Below are 22,416 nucleotides of genomic sequence, written 5' to 3' on the forward strand. Positions count from 1 at the left end.
GATCAATTTCCTTTAAAGTGTTGAGCAAAAATACACACATGAGGAGGCTGAGATCTAAGGACCACAGTTTGAAGCCAATCCTAGCAGGAAAGTGTAAAACTCTTATCTCCAACTAACCATCAAAAAGCCAAAAAAGAAAATGTAGCTCAAGTGGTAGAGTGTAAAACTTGAGAGAAAAATCTAGAGGACAGCACCCAGGCCCTGAGTTCAGACTTCAGTACATTGAAAAAAGAAAAAAAGTCATTTCTTGGCTTCTTTTGTTGATTAAAAACTATTATGGGCATCCTATGAGAGAATGGATACATAGATACAACATGTATATATACATGTATGGGTATATACTTATAGATATAAAATGTATCTATATAAATAGTTATAATTATCTTCTATATAGATATAGATAGATCTATATATCTTAAGTAAAATTTGGTAAATTCATTTTATACAACAGAATTCAAGTTTTCTAGTAGCATCATGCTGAACACCCTGTTTGCTCACAGTTTTAACTCAAGAAAGTAGAAAAAGGTTGTTAATTTATGCAGATCAACACACTGCTTCCTTCATCAAGAAAATCTTGCTTTAAAACAAATGATCAGCCAAATCTAAGAGCATTCTTTGTTATACACATTCAAGCAAGAGCTCCTCGTCAGTGGCAGGCCAGGAATACACCGTTCACAGAGCAGGAGCCAATCCGTGGAGGATACCTCCATCCGCATTCCTTTAAAGGATGATGTACTAAAAATTTCAAGTTAACTCTTTAACCAGAGAAGAAGAATAGAGAATATATAGTTAAGAACCTATGAGACTCATAAGAAAAGACAACTGAATTTCAACTTACGAGTGGTAAAGACACCAGTGGCTTTGGGGCTTTGTTGGTTGCTTTTCACAGCTACTAGGCTGACGGTGTATTCAGAGCCAGGCTGCAGATTCCGCAGCGGGTACTTGGAAGCTGAGGGCCCCACGTTGTACTGCTTAGGCTGGCCTCCTCGGGTCAGGCCCACGGTCAGTCGGTAGCCTGCGATCCGGGCCCGAGGTGGAGTCCAGGTCACCATCACAGTCGTATCTGTTTCATTGGTAAACTGGAGATTCGTGGGAGGATCCAGTTCTATGGGAAAAAATATATATATCGAACATGTCAAGACATAGTTAGATTATATATCATATTGAAATCCTAAAACTTGATTAAATATTCCTAAGTTTTTTCTCCTCCCAAGGTTAGAACTAAAGCAAAAGTCAAAACCCTGGAAAAACTGAGCATGTAAGAGCCTAATTGGTAGAATTTTGCCCAAACTGTATCAAGGATGAGAAAGGGTTGACCTTTTACACTGGACTGTCATCCTTTGAAAAGTCTCATTTTCCAGCAAGATGGTCCCATCACTTTCGGAGAAATTATAGTTACATTATAATGTTCATAGTTTTGCCTTTTGAGGTTTTTTTAAAGCAAAATAAACACTTATGCAACCCACAATTTACTATGCTCTGAGCCAGAAAGGCTAAGGGATGGATGATAAGCTTAATAGAACAGGAACAAAAAGAAAGATCCAGCTGGATCAGAAGCAATATTCTGTACATTTATTGAATGACTAGCCCCTTGCTGGAAAAATCAGTTATTTTCACCTGGTTTGTAATGACAATAATTTACAACATACAACCAGAATCTCAGATTCACAGTAGAAGACTAGTGGCTTTGTGCTATCAGAAAGGATTACATAAGTTGTAGGTTTTCTTCTAACCATAAGTTTCCCCCTAAGAATTTTTTTGTGTGTGTATGTATGTATGTGTGTGGGGGCCAGTCCTGGGACTCAGGGTTTGGGTGCTGTCCCTAAGCTTTTGTGCGCAAGGCTGGTGTTCTACAAGCTGAGCCACAGCTCTACTTCTTGGCTTTTTCAGTGGTTAATTGGAGATGAAAATCTCACAGACTTTTTTTTTTGCCTGGGCTGCCCTTGAACTGAAATCCTCAAATTTTAATCCTCAAATTTTAGCCTCTTGAGTAGTTAGGATTACAGGTCTAAGCCATTAGCATCTGGCCCCATGAGAATTGGAAACATCTTCTGAGTAGAGAAATCTTCAAAAAGCTGTGGGGTATAATGACTGAGAGCTGTGGAGTCAAAGGCAGGCTTTAGAGTCAGCTCTTGTCACTTCCTAGCTCTGGGATTTTGCAAGCTGCTAGACCTTAAATGCCATCCATTTTTTAAAATGGATCTAATAGGGTAAAAAGATTTTTCTTTATGAGATTATAATGAAGATTGAATATGAAGCTAAATAATGCTTGTAAGGAACTAAGCTGGTGACCTGTTCACCAACAATATTAAATGCTAGCAATTGTTTTTTTGTGGTCCTAGGAATTGAACCCTTGGCCCCATAAATGCTAGGCAAGGATTCTACCCACTGAGCTATACCTCCAGCCCAGGTATTGACTATTTTTAAATTCCACTATAAAACTGTGAAAAGCTTACATTTTAATTCTGTCTGGATATACATTTACAAAAAAAATACAATTAAATTACTTTTCCATGGATGCAACAGCAAAAGAACAATTAGGTTTTTCTCAAATTCTGTCTTTCTTAGGACCATTGCTATGGAACACGGGCGTGGAAAATGGATTATCCAATAAGCCTCCACAAAGCTTGTCTCGGTTTATCTCCAAGTTTGATGTGTTCTATCTCCACTACACATTCTCTCCTCAGCTTTCCACCACAGATTAGATATGCCAGTGCAGAAGATGGGAGGGGAAGGGATCAGGGCAAAAGGACAGACAGGCAGGAACCAGACATACTGGTAGTCTGTTGTGCGATCAGAGGCTTGCTTTCTCTCCCTTGGTTCACAGCGAAGACTTTGAAGTAGTAAGTGACGCCAGGGGTCAGCCCGGAGATCTCTGCGAACGTGTTCCTGCTGACAGGCAGCCTCTGCCCATGCTCCCCAGGCAAGTTGACAGGGAGCACATCCACACGGTAGCCAGTTACCGCACTCTCAGGAGGCGTCCACATGATGGTGACCTTCACATCTGTCACCTCCACAAACTGCAGGTCCCTGGGAGGGGACACTTTATCTAACAGGCAAGAGACAACTGGTCATTCGCAATCCCTAATAAAGACTGTTTAAAAAACAAAGCCATTTCCCTGGATGTTTGAGGCGAGCTCAGTAGATCCACTCACTCCAGAGCAATCCTAAATTTTACCCCTGAATCAGTAAGCCTACTTTTCTGCATAAATTCTGCCCATTCAGTTATATTGTTTATCTAATGCTATTTGAAGCTTTTATCTAAAATTCATAAGTAAGCATGAGTTTTCTGCAGAAGTGTCTGTTCATAGTGAGAAATTATTAAACACTAAAAAAACCCTTAACTTTAATAGAACTACAGAAAACTGGTAATTTTGTTTTACTGATCATTTTATAGTACTTAACAGCAAAAGATAAAATGAATAAACAAACATCTGTGGGGCAAAAGTAAGAGTTGATGACATCAGTTTCTTATCAGAAAGGCCAATGTCTTAAATAATTTACTTTTATTTATTTATAATGGGAACATTTCAGCCACTATCCCAAAGTTAGAGAAAAACTAAATATATAGAATTCCTAGGATACAGGAACCAAGACAAGAGACCAAACAGTCCTGCCTGAGACAGCCTCTTTTCTTCCCACACTTCTGGTCTTCCCAGGAAGGCTCACAGAGTGAACTAGTCTAAGAGACTTTATTCTCCAAGGAAAGAGATTAAAAAGGGTTCGCCCAAGAGATAAGACATCAATGGAAGTGGCTTTTTTTTTAAGTTACCTGTACGTGGGACACCAGTAGTTTCTTGTTGGATGAAAACAGGTGTGCTTTCTTGATTTTCTTCCACAGCATAGATGGTGATGTTATACTGCACACCAGGCTGCAGGTCACTGAGGGTCACGGAATTGGCAGTCTCGGGAAGGTTCAGTTCTGTGCTACTGCCTTCTAGTGATGGTGAGTAGACAATTCTGTATCCTGTGGTTCATAGGAAAAGGAAGATACTTGTATTGTGAACTCCACAAATGCTATGTCCTCCCCAACCTAGACCTTAGATCAAACTCATTTGAGTAGTTAAGAATTTAAGCAACAGTCTCTTTTGCTCGACTCTTTCAACATCATCACTTCTTATGATTATGATGACTCAGCACAAAGATAAACTAAGAACGTCATGCAAACCTTTTAATAATAAATGCCATCCTTAAAGACTCAAAATCCTTCATGTCAATTAGAGAAGTCATTAGGTGAAAATATTCATGTTAAGCTAATTTCCTTTCTTCGAGGTCTAGATGATGAAAACAATGAGCCAGCCTGAATATATAGCCATCTAGCACGGTCTGTGTCTTTTGAGAAAGTTAATGGTGATGAAACTGAAGAATGAACTCAGCTCCTGCACTGACGTTTCCAGGAATATTATCTCTCTGCAACACCGGGAATGTTTGCTTCAGCAAGCATTTCAATAAGCCATAGGGTTGGCCTTTAGGCTGAATATGTTATGGTGTGTATGTGTGTGAAGAAGGAGAGTAGAGAGTGACAGAGGAAGTAAAATGGATTTAGAGGAGGAATGATCCATAATCAAATAGGGCTAGAATACAAACACACACACACACACACACACACACATTCACTCATATATGCACAAATTTGAGAGTTGCAAAGTGGTCCATATCAAAACCATACCTATACAATTAACATTAAAGATTAATTAACAGAAAAACTAAAGCAAGGCATAGCTGACCGGTGATGGGTGCCTGGGGTCTGCTCCATCGAACAACAATGGAAGTGTCATCAACTTGGTCCACGGTAGGGTCAGGAGGGGCATCAGGTGCTAGCAAAGAAGAAAAGGAGAAAATGAGGCCAACTGTGCTGCTGCAAGGCCCACCCTTTACAGAAGGCTTCCTGTGGATGAGGGTTTTTTGTTGTTGTTGTTTTGTTTTAAGATAGTCATGCTATACACATAGCAGGCTATCCTTGAACTCAAAATCTTCCTGCCACACTCAACCTCCCATGCTGGGATAACAAGCCTGCCTCACAGCAAAAAGATGAATACCATACATGTGTGTACCTGTAGTCTGCGACGTTGACAGGATCAAACTCTGTTTTCCTTCTTCAGATATCTGATAGACATTGACAATGTACTTTCGGCCAGGAAGCAGGTCAGGAATGTTCACAGAAGTGGCTGTGCTTGGAAGGTCTTCAAAAGAAAACAGAAAGGTAATTGGCCAAAGCAAACTTCTTAGAGGAAGAACTATATATTCATGGGGGAAAAGACTAGAAGGAAGTATATTAATAAATAACCAATGACTGTCAGTGCATGATGGCATATTTCTTCACTCCTTCCTCCATCATTAAAAAAAATTAGTTCTCTGTATTTAGGAAGTGGGTGAAAGGATGTAGAAGGAATTTTCCTGATCATGAAGGAATTCTCATGGCTAGAGATTCTTGAACATTTGCTGATCACACAGTTGATTTCAACAAAATTTTCAAGAATCACTAGCCATGAGAATTTGAAAAGCGTACGTGAAGGGACTGCATGCCCCCTAAAAGCTAACACTGTCCACTGTGATTCTCATACTGGCAATCAATCGCTTCATGAACTGGTGCCCAGACAATTGCAGGATAAAGTGCCACCATCGACCAGAACAGTAGTGCAAAGGGTTCAAAGAAACTCAGTTAGCTTAGAAACAAGGGGAGGGGAGTTTGTTCAGTCATGGAAGTTTCCTTTCATGGAGGGGAGTTTATTCATTCCATTTGAGCTATAGACTAGCTTCAGAGACTACCAGCCTGGAACCTGAGTGGAGCCCCTCCAAACTCACAGGAGCCCCACATTCTGCTCACCAAGATACTGTGGTTCACCGCCCTTTTCACTCAGCTCATACTCCACTCGGAATCCTGACACGGTGTCCGAAGCAGAGACCCATGAGACCACAAAGCTGCTGGCTGTGATTTCAGTCACCGACTCAGAAGTGGCCACAACGGGAGAAAAGGGTGCTGTCTCTCCTGTCACAGTGTTGCCTAGAGGGTAGAAGAAAAGGGAGAAAGCAAACCATTCAGCTGTCTAGAACATTCACCATCCTCACCTGCAGAATATGCATCTGACAATGCAGGTGCCATTCCTGGAAGAATACGATCTGAGAAGGAACACTCTTCCTGAGGGAGCCCATGTGTGGGGCCCACAGAAGGATTCTAGGGGACATCACGTACTGGTGACAGGTGTGCTCGGGCTTGTGGTGAAGTCGAAGCGGGTCACCTCTCTCTGGCCATACTGCTGGATGCTGATGAGCTGCCCCTCGTATATCACACCTGGGGTCAGGCCTTTGATAGTGTATGAGTTTAAGTGGCCTGGGATGGTGGCTTCCTTCCAACGGCCCGTAGAAGTTTTCTGCAAATTTTAGATTAAAAGAAACTATCACACAAGTGTTTTCAAGGATGGACCTTCAGAAAGAGTTCTGTATATCACTCAAAGAAGGAGGGATCTTTTACAGCTCCATTCTGGATGAAAGTCGTACAGAACTAGAATTGGAGTAGAGACTTATTAAGGATTACTATTAGAATCGTACCTCCTTGGCGTTTACCATGTACATGTTGTGGTGTTTTTCTTACTTGTTGCCATTAATCTTCATCTCTCAACCCTCTATACCCAGAAGTGATGTACTGCTTTGCTCTCATTTTAGAAGTAGAGAAACAAAGGGTTACGGGCTGGAAGTTACACTGTTGCAGGCACTGAATACCTTTCCCTTTAGTCTGAGTGTTTAGTAGTTTAATTATTTAATAACAGGAGCCTAGGTTTCATCTCTTCCAATTCTTTCACTTTTACAATAAGCAGAGATTGGTTCTTTCGAGAGTGAAAAAAGGCCATACATTCTGTCTCTTAACTTGGGATACATTTCACATTTCTTGCTTGGCAAAAACATCCAAAGGCATAACAATGCTTTGACTCAGACCCTGGGCCATCATGGAGAGATTCAACTGGTGTGGTTTTGTCACTCATACTTGGAAAAGAACTGCCCCATGCAGAGTGGTGAGACCACTTTAGGGAAGACTGGAAAAGAATGTCATTTCAGTTTATTTAATCTTTTGTTTCCAGTTTTTTATCTTGACATCCACCCAATTTCATTAATGTCATGGATCACAAAGCTCATTGCAATCCAATGAGTGGATAAGAAACACCTCAACTTCAAACAAGATGAAATCCTTTTAAGTGTAAATAGTCTACAGCAGTGCAAGGATCAAAATACATATTTGGTGCTCAGTGATTTTATTTAATTACCCAATCAACCAGCTTGTTAATAATGCCAATGTTCAAGTGCCTGTTTATATATTTTGGGGTAAATGAAAATGATCCTAAATGCTCTCTAAATTTAAATTTCAATAAAATTATATTGTAAAAAAATTGAAATTAGTCATTATGAGTAGCTCGAAACTAGCAACAGACTTTTATTCAATAGTAGTTTTTTGTTTGTTATCATAAGAAAATTCTGGAATATAATGGTATTACAAAAAAAATAGATGGCATTAAAAAAAAAAGCCAGGTGCCAGTATCTCACACCTATAATAATAGCTACTCAGGAGGCTGAGATCTGAGGATCAAAGTTTGAAGCTAGCCTGGACAGGAAAGTCCATGAGACTCTTTTCCCAAATTAACGAGCAAAAAGCTCAAAGTGGAGCTGTTGCTTAAGTGGTAAAATGCCAACCTTGAGGAGTAAAAACCAAGTGGGGGTAGAGGCCCTGACTTCAAGTAAACCATATCCAAAGTGCATCAATTTTTCCAAATGTGAATTCAATTTAAGGGCATTATATGCAACATTTAATAAAAGATTGAGTAAAGAATAGTTTGGGCTATCATTAAACATTTAACATTTTTTAAAACAAAGATCTAATGTCTTCTAAATAGTATACCAGTCAACCAAAGCTACATTCTAATGTGACTGACCACATGTCAATTGGTCGCTAAGAAAATACAAATGCTATCTGATAGCTACTCAGATCTGTGGAATCAAAGCTAAACAAACAAACAGGACAGCACATCCAGATTTGGTAAGGTCAGGAGCCCCAGTGCCCCAGGTTTCTGGGAGAATACTTACAGGTCTCCACCTAAGGATGTACTTAGTGATATGAGATGGTTCTGGTGCATTCCACTGGATAGGGTGAGAGTTGGGCTGGCTGGGGGTTTCAGTGATAATTACTTGGACAGGACCACTTGTACCTGAAAATGGAAATGGGAGATTTGGTCATGCTATTTTATTCACTCACCACATTGACTTATAGTTAATATACACCTATGGCCATCATTAAAGACAGTTTGCTTACCAGTAAATATGAGTATAATAAAAACTATTAGGTGGGAAGGACAAGGGGTGAACAAATGCAGCAGTGGTACTTACTGGACACTATGCTGAAAATGAACGATATTACTTGTGGGTGGGAATGGGAGGGAATAGCTAGGAGAGAGCAAGGGAAAGAGTGACAACATCCAAAAAGAAATGTACTCATTACCTGACTTATGTAACTAACCCCTCCACACATTGCTTTTATAACAACAGAAGTCAAAAAGGAACTATTAAGCTTAGCCCTTTATATGCTAACACTGGAAACAATGCAACAGATCCTTTTTTAGCTGATAATTACTGTCTTTCTCCCAAGAAATAAGTAGAATTGCTTTATAACAAATCATTTTGAAAAAAAAGATTAAGTATCTTGGCATACTTTCTTCTCTATTTTCTTTTTTTCTTTCTTTCTTTTTTTTTTGTCAGTCGTGGGGCTTGAACTCTGGGCCTGGGTGCTGTCCCTTAGCTCTTCAGCTCAAAGCTAGCACTCTACCACACAGTGCCACTTCCGGTTTTCTGGTGGTGTACTGGAGATAAGAGTCTAATGGATTTTCCTGTCTGGGCTGGCTTTGAACCGCTATCCCTAGATCTCAGCCTCCTGAATAGCTAGGATTGCAGACATGAACCATTAGCACCCAGCTTTCTCTATTTTCAAAATAAGAATCTTGAAAGTGCCTTCATACAAATATTGCAATTCAGAGTGCAAATTCCATGTACTGATTACACTAAGCCTCTGTTACAGCCAATTCTCATGTGTGGATGTTTTCGTCACTAATGCATCTACTAAGAAGGAAACCGCATTCCAAAGGCCATATGATATGATGTAAAACAAACACATTTCTAAATAGGGTAGAATCTTAGACAAATAGACAAAGCTAATAATTAAAAAGCCAATTTTATTTCTCACCAGTCTTAGTTTGGAAAAAGAAATCTAGATTTACTTTTATTCAAGAGAAATACTCTAATAACCATTGGTCAAAATTTTTAAGAGATCCAACTTTTTTTATTCAAAAGCTGCTAACAATGGAAATGACATTATGACGATGCTTCATACTTTGATAGGTGTGACTAATAAACAAAATTTCAAGTACAGATTGAGTTCTTTCATTTAAAAAAAGTGAAAAGAAAATTTCTTAATACAGTAGACTCCATTTAGGAAAATATGTTTATAGAATAGAAAATTAACTTTCTTCTAAACATTATATTCTTTAAAATATCAGTTAAAACTCATTTGTACAAGGTTCCTTGTAATAATCCTTCCCAAGAATTTCTCAAAAATATTTTCCATATTTAATAAGGTATTTGCTCTAGTCTTTTAACACATTTAAGTTTTCTGCAGGCTCTTAGGAACAAGTATATTGATTTTCAAACTTAGTTGTCATCTATCTCAGCTGTTAAATTATCTTTGCAAACAAAAATTTCTCTAGCAGAACAATTATATTACTTGTCAATCCCTGTAGACTCGAAAGTTCTAAAATAATAGACTCATTACTATACTGACAATAATTCAAAGTTGGCTGAACACTTCAAAATATTTGTAGTCTCCTTTGGAGACTACTTTAGAAATATCTGGAGACCAACTTGGAATCTTAATTTCATTAAAGCATACATATCCAAGACACATGAAAATTCACATGTAAAATACTGTTTTCCATTCTTACACTTCACAGAAATACTAGATATTTCTTTTCATCAATTGGTGAATGTCAACTCCATGGCTCTTTGTTCATGAAAGCTTATATTCAAGCATGAATAAGTTTTTGTTTTTTGTTTTGTTTTGTAGGTGGTAGGGCCTGAACTCTGGGCTTGGGTGCCGTCCCCCAGCTCAAGGTTCTATCACTTGAGCCACAGCGCCACTTTTGGCCTTTTCTGCTTATGTGCTGCTGAGGAATCGAACCTGGGGCCTCATACATGCAAGGCACTCTACCACTGAGCCACCTTCCCAGGCCCTCAAGCAAGTTTTAAAAGACAAATACCTAAGCAAAATTTTAGACCTTTAAATTTTAAATATTTATACTTCAGTTAAAAATAAGACTGCCATATCTTTAAGTCATTAACAATAATCCGCATAAGGCTGTTTAAATATTGGTCCTTTAAAGAAGTCCTACTATAATCTTTTCAGTTACAGAAGACATTTTACTTGTTGTATCAGTAATGACTGAGGGAAAAAAGCTTATGATGGCAAATTGTCTACAAAAAAATAGTTCTTTAAAAGTCAGTATTAAGCCAGGCACTGGTAGCTCATGCCTGCAATCCTAGTTACCCAGGATACTAAGATCTGAGGATTACCATTCAAAGCCACCCCGGGCAAGACTCTTATCTCCAATTAACTGCCAGAAAAACAGAAGTGAGGCAGTGGCTCCACGTGGCAGAGCTCTAGCCTTGAACAGAAAAGCTTAGGGACAGTGACCAGGCCCTGCGTTCAAGCCCCATGATCAAAAATAAATAAGCAAATAAATAAATAAAATAGAAAGTCAATACTAATGACTTTTATTATCTACTTATGCTACTATACCCACAAGGACACTAACAGGAGTATGATGAAGGGGAAGGAAGGGAAAGAGTGAGGTTTCTGCAGTGATTTTAACTCCTGCTACAATGGATCAAAACTACTGAATTCTACCTTTTAACTCTCAGGCACAGGACATAGTTCATCTCTCAGGGAACCACACTAAACAGCAGTGGTCACTTAGCACATTTTTGTAATTCTATGCTACATACAACTGGAAGACAGAAAAGTTGAAAATCACATATATACATTATTTAAATTTCTAATAATTTCATTGTATTTTTTCTTCTTCTTTAATTTCTTTTGCTTTTCGAAGCAAAGTTTCTCTATGTAGCTCACGCTGGCCTTTAACTTGCCAAGAATCTCAGGCTGGCCTCAAGTTCATGCTACTTCTGACTTAACTTCCTGAGTGCTGGGATTTACAGGTGTGGGGCTCCCTATTCAGTTTGACGATCCTTTTTGATACTAGTTATTTGGGGTAATTATTTCATTAACCACTCAGTCTTATATGAGCAATTACCACTGTGAAATCTTTACTTCTCTTATTCAATATGATCAAACTAACACTAAACTAGTTAAGAAGAAGCAGGCATGATACAATTTATGCACTTTCAAAATCTGTTTAAACTAAGCTCAAACTGAATCATTTCCAGTTATGGTGACCCTGGAGAAGTTAAACATTTATCATTTTTCCAACTCAATCCTTCTTCCCTCTACTTAATTTGCTGAGAGCTGTGTTTTCCTAGTTGCTTATTGACAAATCAAAGACTCTTATCTTCTGTTAGTTTGGACAACTCTTCTAAACCCTCTGTAGGAAGAGCCAACAGGGCAAGGCTCAGAGACAATCTATTGGTAATCTGTTGTTTCTTTATTCTTTCCACACTCTCACAGCCCACACATTGGACAAACCAGACATGCAGATAACTACCACACAGCATGTCTGAGGTCAAGCACCCCTCCCCACTCTCCCTCTTTTCAAAAGGGCTCATTGGGACTTTTTGATGTTGCCCTTTTTAGAAAGTAGGAACAAAGTCAACAGGTAAATCTTCATGTAGAGTAACAGATTTTAGTGGAGGTGTGGTGGCTCAAGTAGTAGAGCACTAGTCTTGAGCAAAAAAACTTAAAAACAGCACCTTGCCCCTAGATTCAAGCCCAAGAAAGAACTGGCACCAGAAAGAGCAAGCAAGAGAGAGAGAAAGCGAGAGACACAGACAGAAACAGAAAGAGAAATAGAGGCAGAACCAGAGCAAAGATCAAGAGAAATAATTTTCAACTATTTTTAACACACTAGAAAATAATTTTCAACACACTAGTAGCCATCGAAATGAAGAAGTGTCTTTCCATAAACATGTGAAAGCCAAGTCAGGACTGTTCACCATCTTCCCATTCCATAGATGAGGAAGCGAAAGAGTGGGGTGTGACTGGTATCTCAATGGCGGCACGTTCAGAGCTGGGACCCAGGGCCTGGCCTTCTAGTTTGTTCTCTGTCACAGAGCATCTCTCATCACATTATGGAGGCACTGAGTTAATCTAATCTTAATTTCAGACACTCTCCAAATCATTTTGCTTGCGAATGAGGACATATTTTATGTCTAAAGTTAGGAGACTGTCACTCAAAATATCTAGGAGCCATGCAAATAACTGGTGTCTGGTAAGTTGATGTCCCCAATTCAACACGTCTAATTACAATCACTCACTAATTTTTTTTTTTGGAGGGGGGATCGATCATGGAGCGTGAACTCTGGGCCTGGGTGCTGTCCCTCAGCTCTTCAGCTCGAGGCTAGCACTCTACCACTTGAGCCACAGCACCACTTCCGGCTTTTTCTGTTAATGTGGTGCTGGGGAATGGAACCCAGGGTCTTATGCATGAAAGGCAAGCACTCTACCACTGAGCCACCTTCCCTAGCCCTCAGTAAATTTTAAATCATGCTTTTCCCAAAAATCTATGACTAACCCTACAGAGAGAAATCATGTCATTGTGACCTGGGAAAAAAAAAAAGTAATAAACATTTGAAAGTGTTTGAACTATACAGGCAGAGTTGACCAAGTTACTCAATGCTTGACCCAGAATACTCTGTTCCATATTTGAACTCATCAAACAAATGGACAGTTTGACACAAGAAGGCCTCAGAGAACATGGTAGAAGAAAACATACCCACATTATATTCCATCTCTTCTCTGTTACTTTTAAGAACTGTACTTAACTCTATTCCCAGGACACCTCAATCCAAGGTTTCTACTTCCACATAGAGATAGACAAGAGATCAAATGAGTTCAAGTGGTTTAACCTAATGGGATAGTCTACAGTATATGCAACTAAATTGTGAGTGAGTAAACAATTTCCTACCTTTTTCTTGATGGGAAGAGAAAGGGAAATTCTGTCAAAAGTTCAACCATTGGAGGAAAAAAAAATGGCAAAGAGAAGAGTCCCCACGTGGAGCTTAAGCCATTAATAAACACTAAACAGTGCCGTTTGGTCCTCAGTGCACAGTCTCAGAGCTGCTCACCTGGGTAGGACTGCAGAGGCTGGCAATGCCACTCCCCAATGCCCCGGCCATAGCAATAGCACTGGTATCTGACGCCATGCACGTACTTCTCCCACGAGTCTCCGATTTGATAAAATGTCCGGGTTTCTGAATCCTGACACTGGTCTAGAAAATATGCCAGAAAAACATTTTTATAGATTTTTTTTACGAAGTTTGATAGATGTTTTTTACGAAGTTTGATAGATGTTTTTTACGAAATTTGACAAATACTGATTATGTGAATTGTTTTTTGTTTTGGTTTGGGTTTTTGGCGGTCATGTGGCTTGAACTCTGGCCACTGTCCCTGAGCATTTCAGCTCAAGGCTAGTGTTCTACCACTTGAGCCACAGCACCGTTTCCAGTTTTCTGGTGGTTATCTGGAGATAAGAATTTAACAGACTTTCCTACTCAGTCTGGCTTTAAACCACGATCCTCAGATCTCAGCCTCCTGAGTAGCTAGGTGTGAGCCACAGGCACCTGGCTGAAATGAATATTAATTTCTTAAATAGATATTCTATGTGTGTGTGTGTGTGTGTGTGTGTGTGTGTGTGTGTGTGTGTGCGTGCGTGCGTGCGTGCGTTCGTGCGTGCTCATCCTGAGGTTTGAACTCAGAGCTTGGGTAATACCCCTTTTTTGCTCAAGATTAGCTATCACTCTATCACTAGAGCCATAGCTCTACTTCTAGCTTTTTAATGCTTAATTAGAGATAAGAGTATCACAGAGTTTGCTGCCCATGCTGGCTTCAAACCATCCAGATTTCAATCTCCTAAGTAGCTTGGATTTTACACCTGAGTCACTGGTGCCCAGTTAGATAGTCTATCTTATCCATATCAGCTATACTATTTGAATAGCCAGGAAAAAATTCCAATTGTTAGAGGACCTAATCTTAGGTCAATCATGTAGATTTTAACTAAGATTAACTACTAAGAAGCTTCTAAGAAAACCCCTTTGGGTCTGTGTCAGCTTTGGCAATCTCAGGTCAAACAAACTGGTTTGGTTTATTTTCCCAGTGAGCAATCTCTCTTTAAGTAAAGGAATTTTTAATGGATTACCTTATACTTGGAGTGCTAGCAACCTAGCTTGTTTAAGGACAAACCTTCACTCTGCCCAATTTTGTCACACTGAGCAGCCAAAATTAAATTAAGAGTATTTTGGAGGAGGCATTCGCTTGCCTCATCTTTGGCCCTATTATTCTACAATCAGCAAAGGAAAGTTGATTATCTTAATGATGCAGAACCAAAGCCCTAACTCCTCTCAATTAAAGAAAACCTGCAAACGTCACCCAATCCAGCAAAAGCCAGATGATTACAATTGAGATGATACATTAGTTTGAAATGAAAGAAAAGACTTTGCAAAGCTCTCTGCAAACAATTAAACAAAGTCCTAGTCAACTTCAGCTACAGAAAAACTAATTGCTGGCTATATCTGAAACTGGCTAAGCATTCTCCACAACCAAAATCATCCAGCAAGAGGGGGCTACTTACCAATGGGATCACACTTCCATCTGCCCCGGCCCTGGCCAAAGCAGGTGCAGTTCAACATGTGACCCTCTTCATGACGCTTGTGGAATGTATCATTCACATTGTACGTGATGTCATCAACAATGCACTGATCTGTTTGGGAAGCAATTGGAGGGGTGAAGCAGTTTTTAAATTCCACTGATGAACAAAATTATGTTTTTCAAAACAGATGATTCTTCTCCTTGATTGCTGAGACCTTTCAGGAAATCAGCTTTGCTATTGACTTAGATAGAATAAGCTCTTTGTTTCCCTTCTAAACTTGGTAATACAATTTTTGCCTCTTCTCAAAATTTCTCTCTTACAGACTTGTAACATCAGTAGATACAACTCAAGAACATGGTAAAAAAAAAAATACACCTCACTGTGAAAACCCAATTTTGAATAAACACATGTCCTAGTTGTTATTTATAGTTCTTGCCTAGTTGATAACTTCCCTTTAATTTCTTTTTGTTATAATGAGATGATTCAACATGTTTGTGGAAGACACAGCAGAGTGTGGTGGTCTTTGCATTGGAATGGGAAATGGGGAAGGGAAAAAGATAGGTGGACTTAGACTGAAATAAAACAGCATGTGCATATAGTATTTGAATTTTGTTCCTCACTCTCCAAGGGATCCTGAGAAAATTGCTTTCCCTCTTTGGATCTCTGCTTCTTCATATGTAAAATAAGAACCTTAGTCTCATAAAACCTACTATGGGGGGAGAGATGGGGAGGGAGGGAAACAAAGGAGGAGGCAACAATGCTTGATAAGAAATGTACTCATTATCTTGCCCATGTAATTCTAACTCCTCTATACAGTATTTTCACAATTAAAAAAACCTACTAAGGTTCCGTTCAGTTCTGTTCTGTAGTATCACATGTAAATTATTACTCCTGAGTCATGCTGCCCATAGGACACCACAAAAAGAAGCAGACCAGTGTGTACAAACTAACCACATAAATTATTTATTAGCCCAGAGTTCTATTTAAATATTATTTTTCAAACCAAAGAAAGGAGAAACTAAAACAGCTTTTAAAAAGCCAACAATTCTTCATATATCTGAGTCCAAAGGGGAAAACAGGAATTTAATTTCTAATTTGTCTTAAACTTGGATCTCCTAGGACCTGCTTTTTGATTAGCAAAGTATTTTTTATGATCTGATCTTTTCTAGATATGAATCTAGGGCAAAACCTGAAGCTCCAAGATTCAAATCTTGATGATTTTGTCTTTTAAGTTTATCTTTTTGGTTGAGCCTAAGTAGTTACATGTTGGGAATGTTCCAGAAACCTAGAACTGCTGTGCCAGCTTTGCTTATCTCTTTCCTTCTTTCTTTTCTCTCTCCTTCCCTACTTCCATACTTTCTTCCTCCGTCTTTCCCTCCTCACTCTCTCCTCACCCCAACTCCACCTCTCTGCACTCATGGCTCTCAGATATTTTCAATAAACCAGCATACCTCGGAGCTGGGAGTAGGCGACACACGTCCACTCTCCACGACCATTCCCAACACACGTGCACCTCATCATGTGACCCATGTCATGCTGTTTATCCCACTGATCTCCAATGCGATACATAACTCCCTCATTGGTTGTACAGATCTCCTCATGGGCTGTTTGGAAATAGATCAGAAGTACATTGATAAGCAATCACAGGGTCCAAATGGGTATGCATACAATAGTCCAGATTGGTCATTCTACATATTCTCAGTTGTGAAGAAGCCTTGAGTACCTTCAAAATCTCTAAGTGCAACTAGCAGAAGTGTACAGTTTTGAGGGAGAAAATTATTCAAAGGCACAATATGCTATAGGAAAGCATTACAGAAGGGCTGAGGGGTGTTCAACTAAAATAATACCTACACATTCACTCAACGGCTTTGCATTGTTCTAGAAGCCTGCCTTGTAACTTGTCCTATTTCTGGTTTAGAATAGTTCTCAAAAATAAGCTATGTATTTGGGTATAGAATGTCAAGAAAAAAAGTTTTCCTCCTAAACCCAATGTTATTATTTGTTGAAACGAGAAAAATGAAAGTATAAATGGTTTTCCTGTCTCTTGCTACACAGGGCACAGGTTCCTGGTTCTACAACTGGAAAATTCAAGGTCATCGACATGACTCTTGAAATTTGAAAACAAATAAAAAGGCCTTGGTTCCCTTTTGTTCATTCAAGAAACTAAATAAATAAAAACATTCCCTACTGTCAGAAAATGTGTTTGGTCATGGCACTTGATAAGTGATAGAGCTTATGTCAGTCAAACCAAAGCCTCGTATCAAGAACTGTAGGTCTGGGACTACTGCAGTCAGTTTGATTTCTTAGCTGTGTGCTCCCACAGAAGATAGTACTTTTGCTAATTTATATTTCCAGACTTAACAACAAAAAAGGATTTGATTATTTATGTAGCTATTGACACTAGATCGCACCAATGGAATTTTAAAAGCTGAGCACTGGTGGCTCATGCATGTAATCCTAGCTACTCGACAGGAGGCTGAGACTCTCATCTCTCATTAACTACCAAAAACTCAAAAGTGGAACTGTGGCTCAAGTGGTACAGTACCAGACTCGATCATGAAAAAGCTAAGGGACAGCACAGTGTCTGAGTTCAAGCTCTGAGTTCAAGCCTCACAACAAAAAAGTATGCCAATAATTATATAGTCCTCTCCATTCTTACGTATATGATAGGATGTATAGAGAGATACATAGATATCATCTAAATGAACCAAACAGGAATAAACAGAACCCCAGTCTCTGCTCTGGCCCCCTAAAGGGTTTTATATATATAGGCAACCCACAGGGTTTTATCTTACCAGCCATGGGACAGAATCCAAATTTCTGGTCAACATCATAGTTCTGTGTGGTTCCACACCATTTCATGTTATCCCTCCTGCCCTCAGAAGTACAATCAGTATAGTTGTGGTTGTTGTACAGGAAAGGAAAGTGGCACAAGGCACCATTGGAATTTCCACCTCGAGTCTGCACCAAAACTGCCAGGACAATACAAATAGGAAGGGATAGGTTACAATGGAAAGGCTCAGAGAGTACCAGGTTTCTTAAGCTAATTCCCAGACATCCTCTACCAGAATAAAAGATGTCAGATAATGTAGTCTTAAGCTTCTTATTCTATTTTTATCTTCACTTTCAAAATAGATTTCAATCTCATTCCATTCATTTTTCTTAGTCAAGAAGAAACAAGCAAACAAAAAAGATTAAGTGATAGCTTTGTAGAAAATAGAATCCTAGCCAGAAGGAAGACAAGCGAAGTCTCTCAGATATCTAAGCTGTGCATATGAATGCACAGCCTTGTGGGACCTTCTGCAAATTTCAATGTATTTCCATGCATGAGCATCTTTAATCACAGCATAATCCCTCCTCGTGGAGATAATTGCATTGGAGGGCTTGTCCCTGGGTGTGGTTTCACAGTGGTGGTACAGGAGACCAGGGAATGAGCCTTGCTGCTGAGTTAGCTCCATATCTCTTGGGTCCAAACAGATCCCATGGGAAGCTCCTTGTGTAACTTTACAATTAATGGTTCAACAGTTGGCAAATAGAATGGGTTTCCCCCCCCACACCCTGTGGTCTCTCCTGGGACACTCACCAGTATGGTCGGTACAGAAAGAATACTTCTGGTCCTGCTCATAATTTGAAGTTGTGCTACACCACAGATGTCCATCCTGCCGCCCTTCTGTGGTGCAGGAGTAGAAGGTGCGGCCGTTGTAGGTGAAGGGGAGGACGCAGGGCTCTCCATTTGAATTGCCGCCATAAGTCTGAGTCACAGCTACAAGCACACACAAAGACAGAAACGTCTCAGTCAAGCGAACGGCTTTGCCTCCCACTAACAGCTGCTTATTTATAGCTTAAAATGAGAGACTGAGCTTGTGCCCTCAAAGGAAAAAGCTGTGCGTATAGATAATCATCTGGTTAGCTGCAGTTAAAGCAGGACTCCATCAGGAGAGCCAGGCCTGCCGTGGAGACAGCCAAAGACTTGAGTTCCCTGGATGCCCTTGGCTACTTACTCCTGGGGCCTTCTCTATGTTTATTCTACATGTAAAACTATGCAAATTTAGGTTAATTAAGAATAACTGTTCTAAAGATGATTCTGGGGATAAGTATGCATACTTCTGTGATATAATAAACATAATATATTTGAGCCTACTTTAAGGAAATCTGTTTTTTTTTTCCGAGAAAGACACTTTTTTTTATTACCATGTTTGTAGCCCAGAAGAGATAACTTTTGAGATAACTACATGTCTAAAACCACTAAGTTTTTTTAAGAGTATAAACTATGGATAATCAGCTATTCAAAAAGCAGCCCTCGCAGGAACATTTTTGGCAAATAGAGGGAATACATAGTAGCATAATGCCAACTACAGGAAGGAAAACACACAGATTAGAAAGGCTGAAAAAAAATCCATCAAATGTCACTGTGGTTGTCATTAAGAGGTAAAAGGATTATAAGCTTTTTTAGTTTGTTTATTGCTTTATACTCAAATGTATTGCCTTGCCAAACAAAAAACAAAAAAATAACCCAACTAATTAATAAGGTCACTTGTATTGCTCTTTGGAAAGATATCACATACCTGTCTCCTGGCAGCTGACTCCATTGCCCAGGCAAGTGCACAGCATTTGCTTATTTCCTTGGGTCTTCAACCACTGCATCCCCACAGAGTAGAAGACACCGCTGTCGGATGCACAGTGGCCGTAGGGACCCGGCTGGGGTTGAGGCTGGGGCTGATAAATAGCTGTCCGGACATCTGAGAAGGAGCCAGATCCTAAAGAGACAAGAAATGAAAAGTCACAAAAGTAGATGAGAGAAGACAACGAATGACTTTGGAGTCAGGACCTTCATGATCCCACAGGAATTACCTGGAACGGGAAAGAAATATGTTTCCCATTATTCACTGTACCTTCTATCTTCAGCTTAAGAAATAATCCACAAGACTCTACCACCAGTTCACCTGGAGCTGCCACGATTGTATTTCTAAGTGACAGATAGTATGTTGCTACTCTACCAAGCAAGTATTTCCAAGAAATCCTTACTTATAACAGGAAACTCACAGTCCATGAGCTTCAGAATCCTTCAAAGCTAACTTCTTGCCAGACTCAAATCCGGCTTTCTTTCTTACTCTCTGCTTCATTCCACTGAGTTGCTCTTAATGGCCATGTTTCCTTATTTTCTTCTTCTTCTTAGTGCTGGGACTAGGGCTTGAACATAGGGTTTTGTGCTCTCACTTAGCTTTTTTGCTCAAGGCTGGTGCTCTACTACTTGAGCCATGCCTCCACTACTAGCTTTTTGCTGGTTAATTAGGGATAAGAGAAACCTGTCTGTGGAGACTGGCTTTGAACCTCAATCTTCAGTTCTTAACATCCTGAGTAGCTAGGGTAACAGGCATGCCACGTACCACATTTGTGTCATCATCATATACCCTTGATGGACAGATTTCTCTGTCTAGACTCTTATAAAACATTTATGATGCAAAAACTTATCTTTACTATGCCAGAAATCATGAAAACTTCTTTAATTTTTACATTTATTATTTGTTTTAGTGTTGGTGATCGAACCCAGGTTCTTGAGCATACTAAGAATAAACATGCAACTCTGCCCCTGAGCCTTATACACACATTTCTTTTATTTTTTTTTAAATGCTAGTACTGAGGTTTGATAGTGCCTTGTGCTTGCCAGGCAGATGTTCTACCACTTGAACCCTATCCCTACCCCAATAATATTTCTATTAAATTTCTACCCTTCATTGCGAAAATTCTTTTTGTGTGCATATGGGCTCATCCTGGGGCTTGAACACAGGGCCTGGACACTAGCCCTGAGCTTTTGTACTCAAGGCTAGTACTCTACCACTTGAGTCACAGCTCCACTTTGGCATTTTTCTGGTTACTTGGAGATAAGAGTCTTACAGACTTTCCTGCCCAAGCTGGCTTCAAACCACAATCCTCAAATCTCAGCCTCCTGAGTAGACAGGATTTCAGGTGTGAGCCATTAGCACCCAGCCAAAGATTCACTTTCATCTTCACTTAATTTTCTTCCCCAAAGCTTGAAATTGGACATTCAAAAAAAGCTTAAAAGTAACAATGTATCAGTGACCTCAGCTTATTAGCAGAGAGTCTACCAACCAGCCTTCCCCTTCCCCTACCCCTCCAGACCCAGGCCTCACCAGAGGATGTGGTCTGCAGAGATGCATGCCTCTCACATTTCCATTCCCCTCTGCCATTGCCTGTGCAGACACACTGGAGCATGTTCCCTCGATTATCCTTCTTGCTCCAAGTGTCTCCAATTCTATAGGAAGTCCGTGTGTCCTGATCATTGCATCTGTCTGTTTCAGAAAGGAAAGCATTTAAATACATGAATCAGGTCGAGAGTCGCAAGTGGTCAATTCAAGCCTAAGACAGGAATAGAGTCATTGAATTGCTAACTTTTTTTTTTTGGTAATATCTCCATCTATAGTGCTGGTATAGCAGATATTAGACTTTTGAAAGAAGGAACTACATTTGCCAATTTAAAAATAAGTGTGTGGTTTAGCTTGGTTTCTTTGGTCTATTTGCCTTAAAAACTTGTTCCTTACCATTTTACTATTCTGATTTGTGTTTTGTTTTGTTGTACTTTACCTTAGTAATTTCTATGTAAGGTTTTGTTGTACTTTATCTTGGTAATTACTCTGTAAGACTGGCCTTTGTCAGAGGAACTTTCCTCAGAATAAAGAAATGAGTCCAAGCTCAGAGTTCAAGCCCCGCCACCGACCAAAAAAAAAAAAAAAGAAATGATAGGAAAGCTATCAGCTTTCAAAGGCTTTCTACCCATTGCCTCTAGGAAGCTATAAAATGATAGCAGTAGCTCTTATTTGTTATGTAAAAGATATCATGGGACTGATGACTTTCACGCAAAGGCTAACTACTAAAGCCACACCCCAGTCCTAGGAGACAAACAACTCCTTTGACTAAAATGGTTTCTTCCTCAGACAAAATGAAATATATAGAAACTACCAGCAAAATGTCCTCTTAAATTGATGCAATGGGTAAAAGTGGAATTATTTATGCAAAACAATAGATAACTAAATTAATGTGCATTAATTTTTGTACCAAGTAGAGTGAAATTATAATTCAACACTGCCCAAAGGCTACAATCTGAATATAGAGGTTCAGAATTATTTGTGAATCAGTTATTTCAACTACTGAGGTTTTGTTGTTGTTTTAAAAAGAAAAGACTATTAAACTCAGCAACTCAGGTACTGTTTATCATTGGAACTTTATGCAAGTCCCCAGCTAAAGCTAGAGACATGCTATTCTCTGTATTTCTCTCACAACCCCTAATGTTGTACTTTGTAGGTGACAAAAGTGTATTAGCTTTTCTCATCTCTGATTTACTAAGTGGACTTAGTACCATCTTTCATAAAATATAAAATTTCATTGGATATATGTTTCCTTTGAGAAACTCTCCCCAATTTGCTATTAGAGAAGTTTTAAATAATAAAGAGTTTGAATTAGACTTGGAAGACTGATTGATGATCCTAACATTTTAAATGTGAAGTTCTAATAAACTAGTTAACTTTTTTTTTTTTTTTTGTGGGTC

The 22,416-nt window shown here is 39.3% G+C and overlaps 1 protein-coding gene across 1 annotated transcript in view; it reads right to left on the bottom strand.

Moving 5' to 3' along the window:
* Fn1 (fibronectin 1) overlaps nt 1-22,416 on the bottom strand; it is a 70,568-nt gene that overhangs the window by 40,904 nt on the left and 7,248 nt on the right. The window contains exons 5-19 of the mRNA XM_013017678.1: nt 21,005-21,163; nt 19,418-19,609; nt 18,436-18,615; nt 17,648-17,824; nt 16,304-16,456; nt 14,835-14,963; nt 13,333-13,476; nt 8,074-8,195; nt 6,194-6,371; nt 5,828-6,004; nt 5,055-5,183; nt 4,728-4,817; nt 3,773-3,967; nt 2,777-3,049; nt 839-1,105 (exon numbers count right to left, since the gene is read on the bottom strand). Of these exons, the coding sequence (XP_012873132.1) occupies nt 839-1,105; nt 2,777-3,049; nt 3,773-3,967; nt 4,728-4,817; nt 5,055-5,183; nt 5,828-6,004; nt 6,194-6,371; nt 8,074-8,195; nt 13,333-13,476; nt 14,835-14,963; nt 16,304-16,456; nt 17,648-17,824; nt 18,436-18,615; nt 19,418-19,609; nt 21,005-21,163 (2,565 nt within the window). The remainder of the gene's footprint in view (nt 1-838; nt 1,106-2,776; nt 3,050-3,772; nt 3,968-4,727; nt 4,818-5,054; nt 5,184-5,827; nt 6,005-6,193; nt 6,372-8,073; nt 8,196-13,332; nt 13,477-14,834; nt 14,964-16,303; nt 16,457-17,647; nt 17,825-18,435; nt 18,616-19,417; nt 19,610-21,004; nt 21,164-22,416) is intronic.

The sequence above is a fragment of the Dipodomys ordii genome, unplaced genomic scaffold (assembly GCF_000151885.1).
Source record: "Dipodomys ordii isolate 6190 unplaced genomic scaffold, Dord_2.0 Scaffold1, whole genome shotgun sequence".
NCBI classification, from domain to species: Eukaryota; Metazoa; Chordata; class Mammalia; order Rodentia; family Heteromyidae; genus Dipodomys; species Dipodomys ordii.